This window comes from Girardinichthys multiradiatus, chromosome 20 (genome assembly GCF_021462225.1).
Source record: "Girardinichthys multiradiatus isolate DD_20200921_A chromosome 20, DD_fGirMul_XY1, whole genome shotgun sequence".
In the NCBI taxonomy this organism is placed as follows: domain Eukaryota; kingdom Metazoa; phylum Chordata; class Actinopteri; order Cyprinodontiformes; family Goodeidae; genus Girardinichthys; species Girardinichthys multiradiatus.
In genome coordinates this window covers 35,441,843-35,464,203 of record NC_061812.1, presented here as the reverse complement: position 1 = coordinate 35,464,203, position 22,361 = coordinate 35,441,843, and the positions used below count along the sequence as shown (strand labels likewise).

At 40.2% G+C, this 22,361-nt stretch overlaps 3 protein-coding genes and 1 long non-coding RNA gene across 6 annotated transcripts; all 4 read right to left on the bottom strand.

Annotated features, from left to right (window-relative positions):
- Positions 1–265: 265 nt before the first annotated feature.
- myorg (myogenesis regulating glycosidase (putative)) lies at positions 266–6,889 on the bottom strand. Of its 2 annotated transcripts, XM_047346538.1 has the most exons (4): positions 6,803–6,846; positions 5,392–5,485; positions 3,845–4,184; positions 266–2,999 (listed from the first exon to the last, which is right to left on the bottom strand). In XM_047346538.1, the coding sequence occupies exons 3-4, from the start codon at positions 4,105–4,107 to the stop codon at positions 1,208–1,210; spliced, it is 2,055 nt and encodes a 684-aa protein (XP_047202494.1). In that variant the 5' UTR covers positions 4,108–4,184; positions 5,392–5,485; positions 6,803–6,846; the 3' UTR covers positions 266–1,207. The 2 variants fall into 2 exon arrangements, with proteins under 2 accessions (XP_047202494.1, XP_047202495.1); XM_047346539.1 differs by lacking the exon at positions 5,392–5,485 and having other exon boundaries at positions 6,803–6,889.
- An 854-nt stretch (positions 6,890–7,743) lies between these two features.
- Positions 7,744–8,747, bottom strand: LOC124857411. Its single transcript, XR_007035587.1, has 2 exons — positions 8,555–8,747; positions 7,744–8,455 (listed from the first exon to the last, which is right to left on the bottom strand). It is a non-coding gene; the product is annotated as an uncharacterized LOC124857411 (long non-coding RNA).
- Positions 8,748–9,128: 381 nt separating this feature from the next.
- Positions 9,129–12,239, bottom strand: LOC124856234. The gene is made up of 3 exons (XM_047346521.1): positions 12,120–12,239; positions 9,276–9,559; positions 9,129–9,198 (listed from the first exon to the last, which is right to left on the bottom strand). Exons 1-3 carry the CDS (start codon positions 12,237–12,239, stop codon positions 9,129–9,131), a joined length of 474 nt encoding a protein of 157 aa, XP_047202477.1.
- An 865-nt stretch (positions 12,240–13,104) lies between these two features.
- On the bottom strand, positions 13,105–21,703 carry zgc:109965 (Nicalin-1-like). 2 transcript variants are annotated; one of them, XM_047346821.1, is made up of 16 exons: positions 21,552–21,703; positions 21,096–21,258; positions 19,568–19,758; positions 19,327–19,471; positions 19,063–19,160; positions 18,870–18,947; positions 18,622–18,725; positions 17,682–17,770; positions 17,424–17,563; positions 17,151–17,329; positions 16,957–17,044; positions 16,811–16,849; positions 16,342–16,514; positions 16,209–16,262; positions 16,052–16,130; positions 13,105–13,376 (listed from the first exon to the last, which is right to left on the bottom strand). In XM_047346821.1, the coding sequence occupies exons 2-16, from the start codon at positions 21,250–21,252 to the stop codon at positions 13,320–13,322; spliced, it is 1,671 nt and encodes a 556-aa protein (XP_047202777.1). In that variant the 5' UTR covers positions 21,253–21,258; positions 21,552–21,703; the 3' UTR covers positions 13,105–13,319. The 2 variants fall into 2 exon arrangements, 1 of the variants encoding a protein (XP_047202777.1); XR_007035329.1 differs by having other exon boundaries at positions 13,315–13,376; positions 16,342–16,465.
- Positions 21,704–22,361: the final 658 nt, after the last annotated feature.

The following is a 22,361-nucleotide window of genomic DNA, read 5'->3' as shown; positions in this document are numbered from 1 at the left end:
ATTGTGAAGAGCAAGGAGAAACATACATGGCTTTCAAGATATTTCATAAATCTAAAAAGGTTTTCTTGCACCCCCTTTACACTAATGTCCCTTAAGAAAATCCAGGGCAACTATTAACTATTGCCTTAAGAAGTTACTTGAAGAGAGACAATGTGTATCTAATTCAATCTCGGTATAAATCCAGTTCTGTGAAGACCTCAGCGGTTTGTTAGAGAACATTAGTAAACGAACAGCATCAGGAAGACCACAGAACACAGCAGAAAGGTCAGGGAGAACGTTTTGTGAAGTTTATTGCAGGTTTAGGTTATAAAACAATATCCCAAGCGGAAGCAGCCAATAATTTTGTGGTAAATGAAGGAGCTGTACAGATCAAAAGCTCAGTTGTTCAAATTGTCATAAAAATGCCATGCACTTTAAAATTTGGCCTGTATGGAAGAGTGGCAGGAAGAAAGTCATTGTTGAAAAAAGTAACCTGACCTAATGTCGGCAGTTTTAAGTTATGTAGGACATGCAGAAAACATATGGAAGAAGGTGTGTTAGTCAGATGAGATTAAAACGAAACTTTGTGAAATGTTATTCCTAGCATTAAGGGATGAGGCCGTTTTTTTTTAGCAGGGACTGGGAAGGTGGTCAGAGTTGAAGGTCATGTGGATGAAGCAAAATACAAGGCCATACAGGAAGAAAACCTGTTAGAGGCTGCAAACGACTTGAGACTGGAGTTCACCCTCCAGCAGGACACTGCCTTAAACATAAAACCAGTGCTATAATAGAATGGTTTAGATATTCATGTCTTGAAATGACCCAGTCAATGTCCAGACCTAAATCCAAATGAGAATCTGTGGCAAGACGCTCTACTTTCAATCTTACTGAGCTACTTAGCAAAGATGAATGGGGAAACATTTCAGTCTCTAAATGTGCAAAGCAGACAAAGACATTCCCCATCAGACTTGCAGCTGCAAAACAAAACAAAAAATAGACTTGCAGCTGCAGGAAAATATTTCAAAACCAGGTATCTTTCTGCTTCCACCCTAGAATTAAGCAATACTTTGTGTTGCCCCATCACATAAAATCCTATCAAAATACATAGAGGTTTGTGCTTATGGAGTGACAAAATATGGAAAAGTTCAAGGTGTATGAATCCTTTTGAAAGGCACAAAAGAAGGGAAATAGGAGCATGAGATAATCCAGTTTTTCATTTTCTTTCTTGCTAAACCCAAACAAAGTAGGCAATTTCATCCAGGTCCACAGGATAGTCTGTGAGGTGCAAAGCTTCTTTGATGTCAAATCTTTCCCCCTTGTAGCTTCTCCAGTGCCCGGCGGGTAGGTAGATGTCTCGTTCTTGCTTTCCAGGCTCTAAAACTGGAGCTACCATTAGGTCATCCCCAATCAGGAACTGGGAATCAATTTTATAGGCCGTCTCATCACCTGTGGCAATCCACCACAGTGGACGTATGATTGGGTCCCCGGTGTCCAAAACCTCACCTGCCAGCTCAAGGACCCGCGGCGCCACAATACTTTCGTGAATGGCTGTGTATTTCCGAGCAATTTCCACGACCTCATTGCCGTATTCCCATGGTGGAATAGAAAACTGCATGGAAGGCATGAAGGCAGACAGCTCCAGCCAGCGGATGTAGAGCTCTTTATCAGGTAATGCTCTTTCTCCGCTTGTGTGGTTCAGGTAGGCGTTCCCCCCGATCATGTCTGGCAGGATGAACTGATACCCAAGAATGCTGATGGTGAGCACTGTGGGGATAAGAGATTTGAGGCCCAGCTCATAACCCCACACAGAATCTCTATCAATTGGCCTGAAGAAGCAGGATATGTTCTGGGACTGGTAACCACTGCGCAGCTCAGCGCGGTCGTTGTAATGAAGAGCCATCTCTGTGTAACGCCTTGTGAAAAAACTTGGGTCGCGAATGTGATCCTTTGTACTAAATTTCCAGGGTAAGTAGTTTGTCTCCCCTGCGTCAAATTTAAAAGAGGACACCCCATACTTTGAGCGCAGTGAACGTAACTGGGAGGCAAACCAATCACGGGCCTCAGGGTTGGTGAAGTCCAAAATTCCACCAATGCCATTCCACCAGTGCACCAACGCAGGCAGCCGGCCTGTTGGCTCTCGGACGAACAACCCTCTCTCTACCAGGTTATGGAAGTTCTCCGAGTCATAGTTAACAAAGGGATGAATCCAGAGAGAAACCAAAAATCCATCCGATTTTAACTTTTGGAACATTTCAGATGCATTAGGGAACTTAACTGGGTCAAACTCAAAATCTCCATAGTGCTTTGTATAGCGGTCATCTAGCTCCAGGTGACTACAGTTAAAGCTATACTTGCGAATGTTGGCAGCATACGTCAGGAGCTTTTCTTGATCGATGTCACGCTTATGTAAAGCCCAAGTTGACCAAAGAGGATGCTCAAACATGACTTTGGCAGGCACTTTGTATGGTTTGTTAAAGTATCTCCGGACCATGTACTTGTGTATGGATGTAACATCCGAACCCACGCAGACTCTGTAGCTCAGTTCAGCACAAGGAGCCTCCCCCAGGTTTGGCTTGAAAGGGGTATCATGGTACCTTGCTTGAAAGTACATGGTTTTCTCTGTGTCATTCCAGCCGAGGTGAAAAGGAACAGAGTTGTTGATCTTGATGGCAGTAGCGTTGGATGACAACCAGTAGCTCTCCAGGATTCCACCAAATTCATCACGGTTTGAGTAGATGTCGCTTGTGACAAAGGGTTTGGGAGCCTGTTGGCCTGAAAGAGAAATAGGCCAGTGCTGAATTGCTGAAACTGCACCACCGTACCAGTGCGCAAACTTGTAGGTCATGGCATGCTCAACAGGAATGTCAGGGACTAGTTCTTCCCAACGCACACGGTAGCACTGCACAGTGTCTTTGGGTCGCACTGTCTTTATAAAAAACTTAAGCTTTCTGTCAGTGGTCCGTCCACAACGAAGAATTTCCTCCTCTTTGGAGCAGGAGTCCAAGTCCAGGGTCCCTGATCTGTCAAGATTTAAAAATAATGACATTTTCAGTCTTTGTTGATGACACAAACACCTCATTATATCTGAATAAATAAGATCATTAGAGTTAGTTAATATCAGTAAATTATTTCAAAATGTGAAACTCTTATTGTATAGATTCATGTATTTCAAGCTTTTATCTCTGTCAATTTTGATGATTATGGCTCATAGCTAGTGAAAACATAATATTCAGTTCAACCAAGTACTCAGTGCATATCTTGTACAGTACATGGAGATAATTTTCCGTAGTCTGACATTTCTGTAATAAAATTCTTTTTATTGGTATCCTAATGTCTGACTTTTGTATTGACATTAGCTGTAAGACACAGTCATCAAAATAAACAAAGATAAACACTTGAAATATATCACTTGCCAATTTCATGACTCTCTGCAAGTGTGTCTGAAATCATGTGTGTGGTGGCTCACTAAACTGTGACTCAGATCACAACTAAGGTCTAGTGAACCTCCCACAAACTTTTGAATGGCCCTTGATTCACAGTCTTCTCAAAGCTGCAATTATGCCCACGGCTTGTGCACCATTTTCTACCACACTTTTTACTTCTGCTCTCCTTTCTGATTTTAGGCTTGGATATAGCACAATGTGAACAGTTTTCCTAGCAAATACTTTTTGTGGCTTACTCTCTTTGTACAAGGTGTCAGCATGTCTACTTAACAAATGACACGTTAGCAATCTCCTCCAAGACCATGTAGGCCATAATGTAACATTTGTGTATTAAGTCCTTCTTTAAATTAGTCTTATATTAGAGTTATATGTATATATACATACACACACATAAAAAAAAATCATGTGTAAAAATGGGCAACCTGAAATCCATTCTGAAGACAATAGAGCCTCCCTGGTTGCGGATGATGTAGCCATCCTTATTGAGATCTAGCAGTTGAGTCTTCAGCAGCTCAGCTTTGCGCAGCGAGGCAATGTAATAACACCAGGCAGTCACGGCTGCGATGACCAGTAACAGACCGATGACTCCAGCTCCAACCAAGGGTCGCGTGTCCTTGGTGTGTTTCAGCTTGGGGATAACATCTGTAATTGTGCCACCAGCACCGCCTGGCACCACTTGGTACATGGCTTGTGTGGTTCAGCGGCCAAATCCCTGAGGTGATGTTGTGCAGATCATCAAAAATGTTGAGCAGAGAGTCACGTCTGTTTGTAGTGTGTCAGAGAAACAAGATAAGAGAGTTTTAAAAAAAACGTAATCATCTAGGAAATCCAGGAAAAATCTGAAGCACACAAAACATGTTCTACACCTTTGCTTTAATACTGATTCAAAGCCTGTAAAACACTTCATGCTCTGCCTTGCTAAACAAAGTGATTTCACAGCACTTAAAGGCATTAGGCTGCCAGGATGTAAACTTTAAAGATGTGTTTGAGATTTAACAAAACAAGTCTTTGACCAATTGGCCCAAAAGAGACTAAGTAGATGTTCCTGAAGGTAATTTTAACACATGGATTCAATTGAAAGAAAACTCATGTGCATGGAAAGAAGTTTAAGGCAGCAGAAAAGGAGGATTTTAGCCTTAAACCTCTGAAAATGCCAATGAGACAAGATAAGAATACTGAACGCTGTGCTCTATCCCTCCCAATGAACCAAACTGAACACTACCTGGATTATTCCATTCAAATGTGACAACATAAGCAACGAGTAAAGGGAAAAACTGAAAAATTCCCATTATCAGTTTCATGCAGACAATACTGTTGCTCACTGCAAGTTAACAGCAACATCTCTTGAATAATTAAATTTGACACACTTAGTTAATCAGAACACACTGGATATGAAAGCACAAAGGAGCTCTAAGACTAACTCTTCTGTGCTGCCAACAGATCGAGAGTATTAAAAAAGTCCAGGTTACACTGCCTTGCAACAGTAAAAATGACGATGACGTTTATTGGGATTTTATGTGAATGACCAACACAAAGTATTGTGCATAGCTATGAAATGGGAAAAAAGAAAATTGTGGTTTTTTAAAAAGCCAAGCAAATAGAGGATTAATCAGAAAGCAGCCAAAAGGCCCATGTTAACTCAGGAGGTGCTGCAGAGATCCCCAGCTCACATGGAGGAATATGGTGACACAGCAACGATGAATTTGTGCAATCTGGCCATTATGGAAATTATTATTGAATCAAAGCCATAAAAAGCCCATGTTGGCAGTTGTCAATAAGCCATGCAGGGTCAACAGCAAACATGGAAGAAGCTGCTCTGGTGAGATGAAAACCAAAATTGAACTTATTTGTGGGCAGAAACATTAATGATCTCCACAGGGATGCGTGGTGGTGGCAGCAGGATGCTGATGGGACAGGGAAGCTTCTCAGTGTTGAGGGGAAAATGGATGAAGCTAAATGAAGGTCAAACCTGAAGAAAAACCTGTTAGAAGCTGCAAAAAACTTGGGACTGGGGTGGAGATTCGCCTTCCAGCAGGAAAATGAAGCAAAGCAAACAGTCAAAGCTGCAATAGAGTGGTTTAGATCAAAGCACATTGAAGGTCAGTCTACAAATGCATGCGAAACATACTTTTCAGATTTTATTTTGTAAAACGTTTTGAAAAATATCTATCGTTTTCCTTCCACATTACAATTATGCACTACTTCCTGTTGGTCTATCACTTAATACATTGTAAATTGTGGTTGCAATCTGACAAAATGTGCAAAGATTCAAGCAATATGTATACACTTTCGTAAGGCACTGTATATTGTTTGTTAATTTGCCATCTGTCAAACTAATTTCATTCAGTCTGACAGCAAACGTTTTCCTTCAGTTTTCACAGAGGTCCTTAGAGATCCACACAAGCTCCAGAAAACAGAAAAAAATAAATATTCTCAGTGAGCCCCATCTAGTATTAACTGAAATATGTAAAGACACATGCCTACAAAACAAATGCAAATCTCAGGTGAAATATCACAGTAAAGATTGTCGTCATTAAAGACTTCTCCACACTTATTAAACTCCACAGAGGAGAACGTTTTATGCTGGAAGGTTTGATCAACACGTCTTTGGAAAACATAGACCTTTAGTAAATATTTAACCAATTAGGCAATTTATTCGCTAATTTAAATAGATTCCATGAAAGCAGAACCCATTTTGTTTTTTACAGTAACTTTATTTATACACAACCTAGCACCAATAAAAATAAGTCATTCAAAACCTGTTGCTCAGATGACACTAAAAAAGTGTTTTCTAATACAGTCCCTTTTGGTCTCACTTGTTTGTTTACAGTGAGCTTATATCTGTCATTTCAGCTGATTCATTATCAGACGTGGGGAGGGGGAAAGAAAGAATTGCTGATTTAGTCTGTGCAGCTGTTCGAGTCACACCACTTCTTCAAGTGTTTGTGCCTGAGAGAGCGGGGGTGTCCCTGCATGCTAATTATGGAAACAGTCAATAAGGCTGAACATGAACAAGCAGAGCAGAATATTATAGACTGACAGGTTAATTAAGAAAGATAGAAATAAAAACTGCACTTGTGATGTGGCTTTTTTTTTTTTTTTCAGAGTTTAACTTAATAGGTATGTTTACTAAATAACACATTGTTCAGGACGCCCCGATAAAGACACAAAACACACAAAAAAATGTGTGGATCAACAGCATAAAAACGTTTTTTTAGCGCCCGACATGTGGAAACCAACATGTTTTTTTTTTTTATCTACTCGATAGGACGTGCGACAAAGTTAAGTGAAAGAAAACACAGAATCGGTACAAAAACACAAAAATCTCATGCAAATTCAGATTCTTTTTAAGATCGTTCATTACAAGTTCTTGTTCCTACCGATCAACAGCGATCTCTTCGTTGGTTTGCTACAACTACAGAAAAAACAGCCCTACGGAAGAACCCAAACGCGCTGGTCTGTCTCCGCCTTCATTTACGCCCACACTGACAAGGGAAATGTAGTCCAGCAGGAGAAGTAATACTCTTTATTTCAATCTGCGCCGTTTACAGAAATGTTTTGATTTCAGCAACACACAAAAGATTAATTACTACACAGAGTTCACAGCTTGGATGCCAGAATACATCGGGTAAAATAAGTATTGAATATGTCGACGTTTTTCTCAGTCTAAATATATCTCTAATCGGCCAATTGGAATAACATTTACATCAGGTTTTAGCAAAAACCCAAATAAACCACACATCCAAAGAAATCAAAGAAAATGAGTCTAGAAATGAAGTTGTGGGTAAAAAAAAAAAAACTAGAATGACACAGAGAATTGAACATGTGAAGAAAAACATGTGCAATAAAGGCACAAAAACCCAGAAACCTAAATTACTGAGTTATGTTAGTATTTAGAAAGCATTCCCCCTGTCATGAGTAAATCAGTATTAGCTGGTTTAATATTAACTGATAAAAGGGAGTCTGTAAAAAGTGTTTAACAGAGTGATATGATTGGTAAAAGCAAAAAGTGTTACTGTTGCAAAACATACTAATGGTATTGGTTTACAGCTGCATTTCTGAACTTCTGAATGTTCCTCCAAAGACGCATAATGTGAAGATTCAAAGAACATCATTTCATTACAAATCAGCCAAGACCAGGTGTCATTCATAAGAGGAGTAGACTAAAAGCCAAGGAGTACTCAAAGCTTCATAGAAACCTGGAATTAATATGTCTAGTTTTTCCAGTGAAAACAATAAGTGATGCTCCCAACCACAATGGGCTTGATGCACACTCACTGTTTTGATGTCTTTGTGTAGATTACTTGGGTTGTTATAATAATAATTTACACTTTATTGATCTCACAATGGATAAATTATTCTCTGCATTTAACCCATCCCTTAAGGAGCAGTGGGCTGCCATTGTGCAGTACCCAAGGAGCATTCAGGGGTTAAGGGTCTTGCTCAGGGACCCAGAGTGGCAGGATGTGGGATTCAAACCAGGGTACTTGTGGCCTCTCCAGGACACAAATGCCCTGCTCTCTAATCACTAGGCCACCACTCCCCAGTAAAATATGTGAATCTTGTGTAAGTCTCATGTCTATAGTCCCATTACAACTATATTTACTGAGACAATTTGGACATTTTAAATAGTTATTGTCTCTGCTGCATAAATATTGAAAGAAATCTTACACAGGTGAAAAAAATAATTGCAATATAATATTGAGAGACACTGGTAGCCCATTAGAGTGACTTCTCTTCATCCAACTTGATCCTGACAACCCTCCCTTAGAAAGATCAATTACCATTAATTTAGAAAGAAAATTTTGAAGTTTACATGCTGCTCTCCAAGGAGTGATGTTGTAGTTTATTCACAGAGAATTGGACAATAGCTAACAGTCTCTTATTTTGTTCCTTCCACATTCTGAATCCCCAGCTTTGAAGAGGGAAATCTCTGTTGTTCCTGATAAAGGCTTTCAGAGACAAATTCTGGGTGTATGACGTAGTGAGCAGCTTGGTAGGGCCTCACCACTTGGAAGCAGCTGTAGCAGTCACTGTTGGCAAAGCATAGGAACAAAGTCAGACCTCAGGAGCAATATTAAAGCCCCCCCCCCCAAAAAAAATCAAAATACTACATGCAAGTGAATGTGCACCTAAAATCCTGAGTTCTGGTAGAGCAACATTTCCTGTAAGGTGTCCGTGCAAAGCTGTAAGGAGCTGCAGAAGGGTTGCTTGTTTGAGGTCTTGTTTGAAGCTGACCTCCTGCTTGTTGCCTGTTTTAAGATAGATTTCTTATTGTGATATTTCATATCATTTATAAATGTATTTATTTGCAAATGTATTTATACCACCTGATTTTATTTCATATTTTATCACGTTACAACCAAAGACTTCTTTGGTTTTTTTTTAAATGCGTGTTATGTTTTAGTTGATAGATCAACACAAATAGCGCATTATTGCTAGGTGGAAGAAAAATTATGCATAATTTTCCACAATTCTGGTACAAAAAATGTGAGAAGAGTGGAATGCTTTTGTAGTTACCTCTTTACTTTGACTTTACTTTGTTTATGACACAAAATCCCAATTCAATATACTAAAGTTTGTTGAAGCAATGTGATAAAATGCGAAAAAGTACAAGGAGTGCGAATACTTTTATAAGACACGGTGTGTTAAATGGTATTATTTTATTTTGATTTTAAAGACTTTTGGGACCTCAAGTCCTAAAGTTCAAAGGTTGTTTACTTGCCTGAGTTGTTGTGCTGAGAGTGGATTGACATTCCTCTGATAACCCACTGTCCTGCAAAGCAGATTCACCAATATCAGAATGCGTTTATAGTTACCTTTAAGCTAAACAGGGACGCAATTAGTAATTACTTATTAGGGGTCCTCAGTGCGTTAGGAAGCAGACCATCAATGGCAGCAGGAGTCTCTGTCAGTTGTGGTTTATGTGCCCTGTCACTGATAGGAGGCATGGGCTCCAGGCTGTTTGAATTTGTTTTGCCTAAAGGGTTTTCAGGACAAGCCAAGACAGGATTGTGAGATAAGAAATGGTTCAAAGGGGGGAAAAGGGGCCGGCCAGTGTCCACAGGGGGCAATGGGAGGAGTAGTGTGCGTGTTGGCCTGTAGCTGGACTGAAGACTGCGGGGGAACAGGAAGTCCTGGGGAGGTAAGAAAATAAAAACTGGAAACAAAAATTATAAAGAGGGAAAACTTCAACCTAAAATTAGAAAACTCTCATTTTAATACAAACTTTCTTTGGACACTGTTACCCAGTTTCTGTACACCTTCAAAAAATATTAATTCCTTGACATATTGTCACATCACAACCACAAACTCCATTGTATTTTATTGAGATTTTTTTTTTGTTGGTTTTTTTGTAATAGACAAGTTGAGTATTAATTAAAAGAAGCAGCCAAGAGGCCAAAGTTACCATGATCCAGAGTTCAAGTAGAATAATCTGTTGAAAGCATGACTGTTAGCTGTGCATCCCACAAATATAGCCTTTAGGGAAGGCGAGAAGAAAGCCATTGTTGAAAAAAAAAACCTAAAGTGTCAGATGTTTTCTGCCTCCATATAAAAAATCGTATTTGTGGCATAAAACTAACATGGCACGTCAATCTAAACACACCCTCTCCACAGTAAAACATGGTGGTGGCAGCATCATGCTAAGCAACAAGGAAGCTGATTAGAATTGATGAAGCAGCCAAGAACAGGGTAATCCTGGAAAACCTGTTGGAGGACGGAAAAGATTTGACACTGGTTCATCTTCCTGCAGGTCAATGACTCTAAAGATACAGCTAGCCCATATTCATGTGTCAGAACGACCCAAAAAGTCCAGTCCCAAATCCAGATTCTGTGGCAAAACTGAAGAAAAATGTTGCTTACAGAAGGGGAACAAATCTGTCTATAGATGTACAGGGGTTGGACAATGAAACTGAAACAGCTGTCATTTTAGTGTGGGAGGTTTCATGGCTAAATTGGACCAGCCTGGTAACCAGTCTTCATTGATTGCACATTGCACCAGTAAGAGCAGAGTGTGAAGGTTCAATTAGCAGGGTAAGAGCACAGTTTTGCTCAAAATATTGAAATGCACACAACATTATGGGTGACATACCAGAGTTCAAAAGAGGGCAAATTGTTGGTGCACGTCTTGCTGGCGCATCTGTGACCAAGACAGGAAGTCTTTGTGATGTATCAAGAGCCACGCTATCCAGGGTAATGTCAGCATACCACCAAGAAGGACGAACCACATCCAACAGGATTAACTGTGGACGCAACAGGAAGCTGTCTGAAAGGGATGTTCGGGTGCTAACCCGGATTGTATCCAAAAAACATAAAACCACGGCTGCCCAAATTACGGCAGAATTAAATGTGCATCTGAACTCTCCTGTTTCCACCAGAACTGTCCGTCGGGAGCTCCACAGGGTCAATATACACGGCCGGGCTGCTATAGCCAAACCTTTGGTCACTCATGCCAATGCCAAACGTCGGTTTCAATGGTGCAAGGAGCGCAAATCTTGCGCTGTGGACAATGTGAAACATATATTGTTCTCTGATGAGTCCACCTTTACTGTTTTCCCCACATCCAGGAGAGTTACGGTGTGGAGAAGCCCAAAAGAAGCGTACCACCCAGACTGTTGCATGCCCAGAGTGAAGCATGGGGGTGGATCAGTGATGGTTTGGGCTGCCATATCATGGCATTCCCTTGGCCCAATACTTGTGCTAGATGGGCGCGTCACTGCCAAGGAATACCGAACCATTCTTGAGGACCATGTGCATCCAATGGTTCAAACATTGTATTCTGAAGGCGGTGCCGTGTATCAGGATGACAATGCACCAATACACACAGCAAGACTGGTGAAAGATTGGTTTGATGAACATGAAAGTGAAGTTGAACATCTCCCATGGCCTGCACAGTCACCAGATCTAAATATTATTGAGCCACTTTGGGTTGTTTTGGAGGAGCGAGTCAGGAAACGTTTTCCTCCACCAGTATCACGTAGTGACCTGGCCACTATCCTGCAAGAAGAATGGCTTAAAATCCCTCTGACCACTGTGCAGGACTTGTATATGTCATTCCCAAGACGAATTGATGCTGTATTGGCCGCAAAAGGAGACCCTACACCATACTAATAAATTATTGTGGTCTAAAACCAGGTGTTTCAGTTTCATTGTCCAACCCCTGTACATGCAAACATTTTGAATTTTGTGGTTTTAACATGACAAAATGCAAATTTTAATGTTTAAGAACTTTGAACACAATTTGTTTTCATTTCACAGACATATCTAAGAAAATATATGTTTTATATTTTTTCCTTTATTCAAATCATTATCACTCTGACTAGATATTTATTGCTCAATTTGGTTTGCCATAAAACAGAGTTGTTTTAAAATTCTGTTTGATATTTCTAATGTTTTTATTTTTAAACACTGCATGATACACTGAAATGTTATAAAAGTAAGTGTTGGGGGAACATTTCTTTGCATGATCTGTCTGCTATATTCGTTTTGTTTTCAGTCATATAGCTATTTTAAGAACATTATATTCTATAGTGCCTGTTTCTGTTTAAATGTGACCTATTTATTCAAAATATAAAGAAATCATATCACATAAAACAATACCTGTTAGCTCTTTATTCCTAATAAATTCAACGCATCTTTGCCTGACCACAAATAAACAGAGGTCATGCATGTAAAACAGAGGGCTGTCCATCTTACTGGCCGTGGCTGAGGGTTGTTTCTGCGGTGGGCTGAAGTAGGTCGAAGTTCAGCTTTTTTTGCTCTGCCCGGAGATCTGAAATGCTCCTTGTACATTGTGATGTAGAGCTGGGGACCCATCTTCAGTGGTTGTCTTACTGTTTATCCGCACCTTGCCTCCAGTTAACCTGAAAGTCATGCGGCATTCTGTAAGCTCCACCCCTTCCCTATATCTCTGCCCCTCCTGCTTCTACATTTTATTTACTGTGAAGATTGCATAATTGTTGTAGCAGTATGCATTTAATCTGTCTTTTACCATGGTATGTTGCTTACTCTGAATTTAAAATGCCACAACACAGTTTTTATTTTGTACCAGGAAATCCTGCATCAATTCTCTGCAGATTTAAAAATAGATGAAGCTATTGGTTTAGCCTGTTGCTGTTGTGATGAATCTCGTCTGTTTGGTGCAGGTTAAGAGCATCCCTGCTGAAGCAGAACAACTCTTTGTGCCACCTGAGCACTCACTAATCTCCCTGAGCTTTAAGCCCCCCGCAGAGACTCACATACCTAGGGTCAATGCCCTTGACCTGCTTCCATAGCTCTGGAGGCCCTGATCAACAATGCAGCCCTCAATTCATTCACTGACAACCAAATCTTAGCTATTTAGTTGCCTTTGAGTTTAAACAGTCTGGACACAGCTGCAGAACTAAAACAAAAACTCCAGAATTTATAGACTGTATCACAATCAATGACTGTCAGCACGTCACACAAGCATTAATAATTTGTGGAGCACTGCGGGGGCCATTGTGTCTGTGGCAATCTCACTGAGTTATCTGTGACAGGAACTGGCTGTGTATCCACTGCAGTGGTTGAACTTCATTTGGAAGCCGCATGAAGCTCAGTCACATACATGTCAGCAGATGCAGAATGCAGGGCATGTTGAATGATCTTGGTGATGTGACAGAAAATGTATTTCATTGGATTGAAATCAGATCCCAATCATTCACAGTTTTGATGACAAACACTTTAATTTCTTAATTTCTAAATTTTAAGAATTGCTAGAAAGTCCTTTCTGAGAAACATACAAACATCTTTGAACATCTCATACAGCACCAAGCAAATGCACACTTTTTATTTCACTGTTAGAAAGTTCTTCACAGCCTGTGAAACAGATGCCCGTCATCAGCCTAGGAAACCTCAAAGCTGGGATACTTGAAGCTTTCACTGATGCTTGGTTTTCACTGCAGCTTTAAGTTTGTTGTACAGATGGCCAAAATTCTGCAAGAGAAAACAAGCAGATAACTTAATACATCGAGCTTATTTTAATCCTTCTAAAAAGCAGGGCAATAAATACAACACCTTGCAATAATATTGAAACCCTGTTATTACAGGGGTTGGACAATGAAACTGAAACACCTGGTTTTAGACCACAATAATTTATTAGTATGGTGTAGGGCCTCCTTTTGCAGCCAATACAGCATCAATTCGTCTTGGGAATGACATATACAAGTCCTGCACAGTGGTCAGAGGGATTTTAAACCATTCTTCTTGCAGGATAGTGGCCAGGTCACTACGTGATACTGGTGGAGGAAAACGTTTCCTGACTCACTCCTCCAAAACACCCCAAAGTGGCTCAATAATATTTAGATCTGGTGACTGTGCAGGCCATGGGAGATGTTCAACTTCACTTTCATGTTCATCTAACCAATCTTTCACCAGTCTTGCTGTGTGTATTGGTGCATTGTCATCCTGATACACGGCACCGCCTTCAGGATACAATGTTTGAACCATTGGATGTACATGGTCCTCAAGAATGGTTTGGTAGTCCTTGACAGTGACGCGCCCATCTAGCACAGGTATTGGACCAAGGGAATGCCATGATATGGCAGCCCAAACCATCACTGATCCACCCCCATGCTTCACTCTGGGCATGCAACAGTCTGAGTGATACGCTTCCTTTGGGCTTCTCCACACCGTAGCTCTCTTGGATGTGGGGAAAACAGTAAAGGTGGACTCATCAGAGAACAATACATGTTTCACATTGTCCACAGCCCAAGATTTACGCTCCTTGCACCATTGAAACTGACGTTTGGCATTGGCATGAGTGACCAAAGGTTTGGCTCTAGCAGCCCGGCCGTGTATATTGACCCTGTGGAGCTCCCGACGGACAGCTCTGGTGGAAACAGGAGAGTTGAGGTGCACATTTAATTCTGCCGTGATTTGGGCAGCCGTGGTTTTATGTTTTTTGGATACAATCCGGGTTAGCACCCGAACATCCCTTTCAGACAGCTTCCTGTTGCGTCCACAGTTAATCCTGTTGCACCAACAATTTGTCCTCTTTTGAACTCTGGTATGTCACCCATAATGTTGTGTGCATTTCAATATTTTGAGCAAAACTGTGCTCTTACCCTGCTAATTGAACCTTCACACTCTGCTCTTACTGGTGCAATATGCAATCAATGAAGACTGGCTACCAGGCTGGTCCAATTTAGCCATGAAACCTCCCACACTAAAATGACAGGTGTTTCAGTTTCATTGTCCAACCCCTGTACATTTTGTCACATTACAACCAAGAACTTCGATGTTTTTTTTCATTTACTCTCAGTTGCAGAGAAGATTAAAGCAGGGTTTGAATATAAAACTACATTCCAACGTCTGAACATCTCACTGTTCAATTCATCAGCTAAATCAGGAGGTGGCAGCATCATGCTGTTAGGATGCTTTTCTTCAGCAGGAACAGGGAACTTTGTCAATATTTAGTTATATACAGTATTATCACGATGAATACCTTTACATACTGATGTAAATGTACTGTAGTTGTGTTGGCTGAGATGGAGCTCACCTTAGGTTAATATTTAACAACTGCAAGCAATCTTAATTTCCACATAAAATGAAAACTCTAAAAATGTTTAAAATTGTTTCCATAGATCCCAGTCTGTAAAGTAATCAGTAACTTAATGTAGAGAAATAAAGTGCTATATCTCCTTCTAATATGGTGTGAAGGCTGTATTTTAGGGAGATTTTCTGAAGTTGGTCATAGACGAACACAAAGCAGAGCCTATTTGTGAAGTCATAGGGATGGATTTAGGGTTTTCAATTTTTTAACTAACTAAATCGCAAAAGTATGCTGCATATTTTAATTTAGTCCCTCAATACTTTGAACCACCTTTCACTCTGGGAACAGCTGCAAGTCTTTTGTGGTAAGTCTCTGACAGCTTTGCACATCTACAGATTAATTTTTTTAGCAGTTCTTCTTTGCAATATGGTTCAAACTCAGTCAGCTTCTATGGGGAGCATATCTGAATATCAATTTTGAGATCTTGCCACTGACTCGATTGGATTTAGATTTTGACTTTGACTGGCCCATTCTAACACGTCATAAGAGGTGGTTGAGCTGGACCCAAATGCAGTCAAGTAAGTCGGGTGAAGATGGTGGTAAGCTGAATATGATCATCAAAAACACAGGAAACCTTACATATAAAGCACAAAGACAACCGGCCATAGACTTGAGGTGAGGGCAATAGAAGAAACCAGCAATTAACGATGAAAACCAGGCGGTTAAATCCCAAGAAACATTAAAACCTGATGAGTACCATCAAGGGAATGCAGAGCAGCCAAGGGGGAGTTTGAGCAGGGGGACTGAGGGAAGGAGACAACAACGGAATGAACAAAGGAAACTAAACCAAAGCACAAAAGGATTAACAAACCAAGGAGAAAAAGACCAACACTAAAATTTTTAAGCAAAATGTATAAACAACAAAACACATGAAACAACCACGCAACTCAACACAAAGGAATTAACTGATGTGGCAAGACCTAAACACCAAAATATCAACACTAAATCATCAAAATGCAAACACAAATGAAAGACTTTATATGTGGGAAGGGCCAAGTTAAAAATCTTTGGAAGCGAAGCGGATGGATGGATGGATAGTGAATCTAGGTCAACTAACCTGGATTGAATAGTAAGCAATCCCCAAATAAGCAGTGATGCATCCTCCTAAGAAGAGATCAAATGCTGCTGGTTTCACCCTGAAAAAGATTTGCATTAGTTTCCTAACCTTTAATAAAGTCCCACACATGCACAAAGGTGGTGGCACAGTTTTATACCTGTACATCAAAATTGGTTGGTTCATTTGATCATAAAAGGTGATGTCAGGGTCCCTGAATGAAGAAATAACATTGGTCATGATGTTGTTGTGTTGCTTTAGAGCCATGGAATGAATCACGAAGACTAGTGCACCTCTTGTCCTGTCGAAAGGTGTGTCTATGGACCTGCTGCAGGTAGCTCTTGAACTTGTGCTCCAGTGAGTTGACCAGCAGGATCTGACTGGGTTCCTTGTGCAGCAGCTGGGCAGCCCGGGGCACTGAGGTCAAAAAGGACATCAAACTGGACATGCGACTGTCCTGAAAGTCCTACATTGAGGTCACAGATGTTGGTTTATAAAGGCAATATAATTATAAGCAACAAAAAAAAAAAGCTAATACATGTGAAATAGTCATTTTGGAGATAATTTTTTCAGCAATTTTTTCATAAAGCTGCGTCATGATAAAACCTGTCTTTTTGCACTTTAATGGCTACATATAATTCAAATCAACATGATATTTTATTTATAAGGGAAAAATGGGCTCTTGAAAAATGCAAGGACTCTGTAATGTCTATGCATGAACACCAGAGGGCAGCACATCGAGTAAAAGAACAAGGAACTCACCAAGTGACCCTTAAAAACCTGAACATCCTTTGGTGAACCCTTAAAGCAATCACAGATTAATATGCTTTTAAAACAGAACAAAAAATAAATGACTTTTTTTTTCATTTACATATAAAAAGTGTAATGTCTTAATTTCATTCAGTCACCTTGTCTGAGAGATTGTACATATACCGGGCCAGTGCTTCTGCTATGATGATGCCGTTTCGTTTAAGTTTCCTAGAATCCACCTGGGACCTAAAAGATGATAAACAGATAAAATAATTATTTTTATTTTTTTAGTGTGTTAAAAGAGTTAAAAAAGTATTCTCTAAATAAATAAGATAAACCAATTTGAGCATACATTGTGTCCAGTATAGAACCGCGAAGCTCAGATTTAGGATCTTCCACATGAGACAGAGTGAAGCCCAGGATCCTCCGTAGGCTGTAGCGTTCGTGCTCCCAGGCCACTGTTGACTCTACAAGATTGATCTTCTTGTGCACCAATCCCACCTTCACCCAGGGAAATCTGAAGGAAACCACCTGGGGGGTAAACACAACATAAAACCACACAACATCATTAATACTGACAAGACATGTTTATGCTTTCTTATACAGTTACAATAAAAGCAGTTACCTCCTCCAGCTGTTGAATGAAAGAGTGCAGAGGAGTGTCTGGCTTTGGAGGGCGCGACACATGCACATAAAGTTCATCACCTTTGGCCACCGTGTCCAAACACAAGACAAATGCCACGCTGTCGTGAAGCAGGCTGGACTCTAAAGGAAAAGGGGACTGGCTTTATTACAATTTTAAAGGTGATATTTTTGTATTCATATTGGCACATTTTCAGCTCTCAATCTACATGATCACTAAGTCACAGAGCTGGAATCTCACCGGCATGATCAAGGTTCTCCTCAATCCATCTCTTCGTGCCAAGGAAGTTGTATTTTCCTCCTCCGGTCAAGGAAAACATTAAATTATACCTAAAAAATCAGTCAGTCAGTCATTTTCTACCGCTTATTTCATAGTGGGTCGCGGGAAGCTGGTGCCTATCTCCAGCAGTCTATGGGCGAAAGGCGGGGTACACCCTGGACAGGTCACCAGTCCATCGCAGGGCAACACACAAACAACCATGCAGACACTCATTCATACACCTAAGGGCAATTAAGAGTGACCAATTAACCTAACAGGCATGTCTTTGGACTGTGGGAGGAACCTAAAAAATATAAATTGGAATATTCTTATTAATTTGTGAGTTGTGCATTTTAAAAAAAACAGTGCCCTGCAAAAGAATCCATATACCCTCACATTTTGGTCTTCTTGATGCTTTATCAAACTTTAGAGGCCTTCACACAAAAGCTATATTATAGTAAAAATAAATTACTAGCAGATGATCTCTGTTTAGATAACTTCTACTTGGTTGCACGGCACCTTAATTAGGGCTATCAGAATAAATAGGACTGGATATAAACACACATCACACTTCCAGATTTTTATTAATGAATAATATTAAAAACTATGCATCTTTTTCCTACTTCACGATTAGGTAGTTTTTTTTATCACATATTTTTATCACAAAAAATCTAAATAAGATACAATAAAGTTTGTGTTTGTAGTGTGACAAAATGTAAAACTTTGAAGGGGAGTGAATACTTTTTTCAGGCTATGTATTTGTTTGTTGAACTTTTATTGAGGGATTAAACGCCCTGGTTTGGAGCATTATATTTTTACCAATGAAAGCCATATCAGAGCACATCTTCCTATTATATTCTCAATTGGCATTGTTTGCCCTTGCAGGTGCTTTATCATAACTCATGGATAAACTGAAGCTCACTGTGGTCTGGTGCTGGAGCTGCTGTAAAGTTTCTGGAAGAGACGTGCCAGTTCAAGCAGGATGGTGACTCCACTGCCATTAGAGTCCGCTCCATATGATAGCCACTGTTTCACACAAACACGTCCATGAATAAATGCCAGGTTGAACTGAAAGACCTGAGCTTTTAAGCAGGGGAAAGGTTCAAACCAAGGTTGAAACCATTTCACAGGTTAAAACTTGCAAATGGCGTGTTTTAATAGCTAACCCACCGGAGCCAGTCCATATGAGTCATAGTGGGCGGTGATGACGATGGTGGGAGCATCCTCTCCTGTTCCAGGCAGCACACCCTGAAGTACAGAGCAGCATGGTGGAGGACTTTAGAGCAAGACAATTTGAAGTAAAATGTAAAAGATCTGTTTGAAATTTAAATAGCTATTGTGCTATACCAAGCGGTGCTCCTACCTCCAATGTGACAATAGTGTTGTCAGTTATGGCCTTAATGGCATTGTTGTTGCTCACTAAGATTTGAAATGCTGTGGCGGTGACCATACTTCGAAGGACTGTCAACAGTAAAAACATTTTCAGAAAAAGGTCTTTCTTTCAGTTTTTCTTCTGCAGTACAACCAATTTATTACAAATTTCACATCCATCTCATGACTTCCACAATTTTTTATCATCCATCACTGTAGCATACATATTTACAGTAAATATTGTTGTCTGTCTTACCTCTAACAAATATGGATGAGGTCCGTGAGGCTGCAGCCTGCTTCACCTCCTCATACATGTAAAGCAACTGTTCATCCTCAGGAACAACGTACAATGGAATAAGAGTTTCCTTCTGCAAGGCCTCATTCTCAGTCACCATGAAGGACTGACACATAAAATAAGTGTTTTTACCAGTTAATTGCAGAACCTCGCTAAATCTTGGGGTTTCTTTTGGAGCAGAAAATAATCTTTCGGGTTTTACCTTTACTGTCTCATGTGGAACGCTGGAGATATTTTGTGGCAGTAAAATCAGTACGGCAGCAGCATTCTGTCTCAGGGCCTCAAAGTATTTCTCCACAGTGAAGTCCTGAACCTTCATAATGACACAACGGCGGGTCAGCAATGGTTCGTCTGCAGAGCGTGCCTCCGCCACAACTATGGCGCCACGGCAACCTCATACAACAAGAAAAAGAAAAGCAAAATAAACACAGACATTGCTAACAAAACTTCTTCTTTATTTGCAGTTTTGTGGCAGTTTCTTTTGGCCTAATTTGAAGACTCCTCTAAGTTGGAGTTTAGGTTCGATCCTATTTATTGTGTTGCAGTGCTGTGAAAAAAACGTTTGCTCCTTTACTAATGTCTTCTGTTTTGGCCATTTTGTCACAATTAAATGTTTCAGATCATCCGTTAAATGTTATCAGACAAAGGTACCCTGAATAAATGCAAAAAGCTGACTCAAATGATGAGTTTATTCATTATGGGAGAAGATGTATCTAGACCAACCTGGTCCAATGTGAAAAGCGTTACTAGTTCTGTAAAATCAGCAACTACTTTCAATAAAACATGTGACTAGGATAAAAAAAAAAAAGCAACACATATGTCCCAATCTTAAGAAATTCAAGGCAGATGACAGAGAAAATTAAGTACATCTATTCTGGAAATGTTTACAAAGCTATTTTTAAGGCTTTGGGAAATCACAGTGGGACTCACAATTACTCCAAGAGTGCATCCAGAGGGTCATAAATGAACCTAGAACAGCAACTAAAGCATTGCAGGCCCCACTTGCCTCATTTAAAGCTGATGATCATGATTACACAATAATAAAGAGACTGGGCGAAGATGGCATCGATAGGAGAAAATCACTGCTGACCAATGACCAACACAAAGACCCAAATGGCTTCGTGATGATCCCCAGGACTTTTGGGAAACTATTTTGCAGACTGACAAGACAAAAGTGGAACTTTTTGGAAGGTGTTCATCTCGTTATACATCCGTTACACTAACAGCAATTGAGAAAAACATCATGTTTGCAGTCAAACTTCTATAATCTGTGATGCCTGCTTCATGAAGAAAAATAGAACTTATTATTGCAAAAACAATGTTAGAGGAAAGCTTTTTAATTTGGTCGTGTTTGCAAAACACAGCTAATTCACAGTAAAACACAGTGGCCAATTCTACATGTAGTAGTCTGCTTGGAAAGAAAAAAAATCTATCTGACATTATTTTCCTATAAACTAAAGCCTCAATAAAAAATAAATAAATACACTAATATGTCATTTAAAAGATACTTAAAAAGCCTCATCTGGCTTATGTCTGACAGAAAGCTAACACTGCACATCATCCTGAATACATAATCCTTACAGTCACACATGGTGCTGGCACCATTATGCTGTGGGGATGTTTTTCTTCCGCAGGAACAGATGAGCTTGTCAGCGTTAATATATAAAGGGATTTATTAATGCAGTGCTAATGGAAATATGGAATCCATAGCTTGCTCAGCTTGATCTTACCATGTTTCTGCCGTGCCAGATTGTACTGCTGCATCCTGTAGGCAGTGAACTCATAGGAGGACACAGCAGGAAGGGCAGAGCCATGTAGGTGCTGCACACAGAGCACCAGCAAAACAGCAGCGCTGCTCAACAACATCACGTCTTGTCTGGTTGTCATCTCAGTCTGTAAGAGGTGGTTGATGTTAACATTTATGTATACGTAGCGCAAGACCACCATGGGTAAGTTAAAACCAAATGTGTATTCACCGAAGATGTTAGCTAGAGAGGTCACAGCAGAAAAAATAAAACACCAAAGCTCACAACATGTTCTGCGGTTTTGTATGAATTAGTGGTGAAGATGAGCAACTATGGTCTTGTCTAGTGCTACCACATTCACTACTAGCCTGGAAATCCTAAAGACAGGTGCATTACTATTAAGTAAACTCCTGCATGTTCCACTTTGGGAGCACTGCTTACCTTTTCTCCTTATGACGAGCTTTTATCAGCCGTGTTTTTCAGACTTGTTTAAAGCCAGCATTGCATCTCACAACATGGCCACAGACTCCTATATACTCCTTGGATTCAGGGCATGTAGGTAAGCCACCATTCACCATCTGCTCCCAGGGGATCAACTCTAGGCTAATCATGAGTGCCCCACCCCCAACCCCTCACACTATAATGCTAGTTAGAAGTTTATATTTACTCACCATCAGCATGAATGTCAAATAAATTTGGAACTTTGTCTAAATAATGGATTTAAATTATATGTTGTGTGTGTGTGTGTTCCTGTCTTGGCATCACAGTGAGAACCATTTCCCCGATTTCACCATCAAATTGAGGACCATTTGTACCAAAATGAGGACATTTTGCTGGTCCTCACGAGCTATTTTGCTAACGGTTAGGTTTAGGACTAAGGTGTGAATTGAGTTTAGGGAAGGTTAGGCATGCACTGGTAATGGTCAGGGTTAGGGCATAGAAAGGGTTGAAAATGACTGAAAATCAATGGAAATCAATGGGAGTCAACACAAGGTCCTCACTACATATAGCAAAACAAGTGTGCGTGTGTGTGTGTGTGTGTGTGTGTGTGTGTGTGTGTGTGTGTGTGTAATAACAGCACAACACAAAATGTTTTTGAAACAGGAACTAGATGCACAAGTTGCAATTTATTGTATTTTTTTCTAATCCAAACATGGTCAACATTAGACTTACAGGCTCAAATATTTAAATACACCCGCAATAATAATTGAATAAAGGTCCCTTAGGAAAATGCAGAGAAACTACACAAAC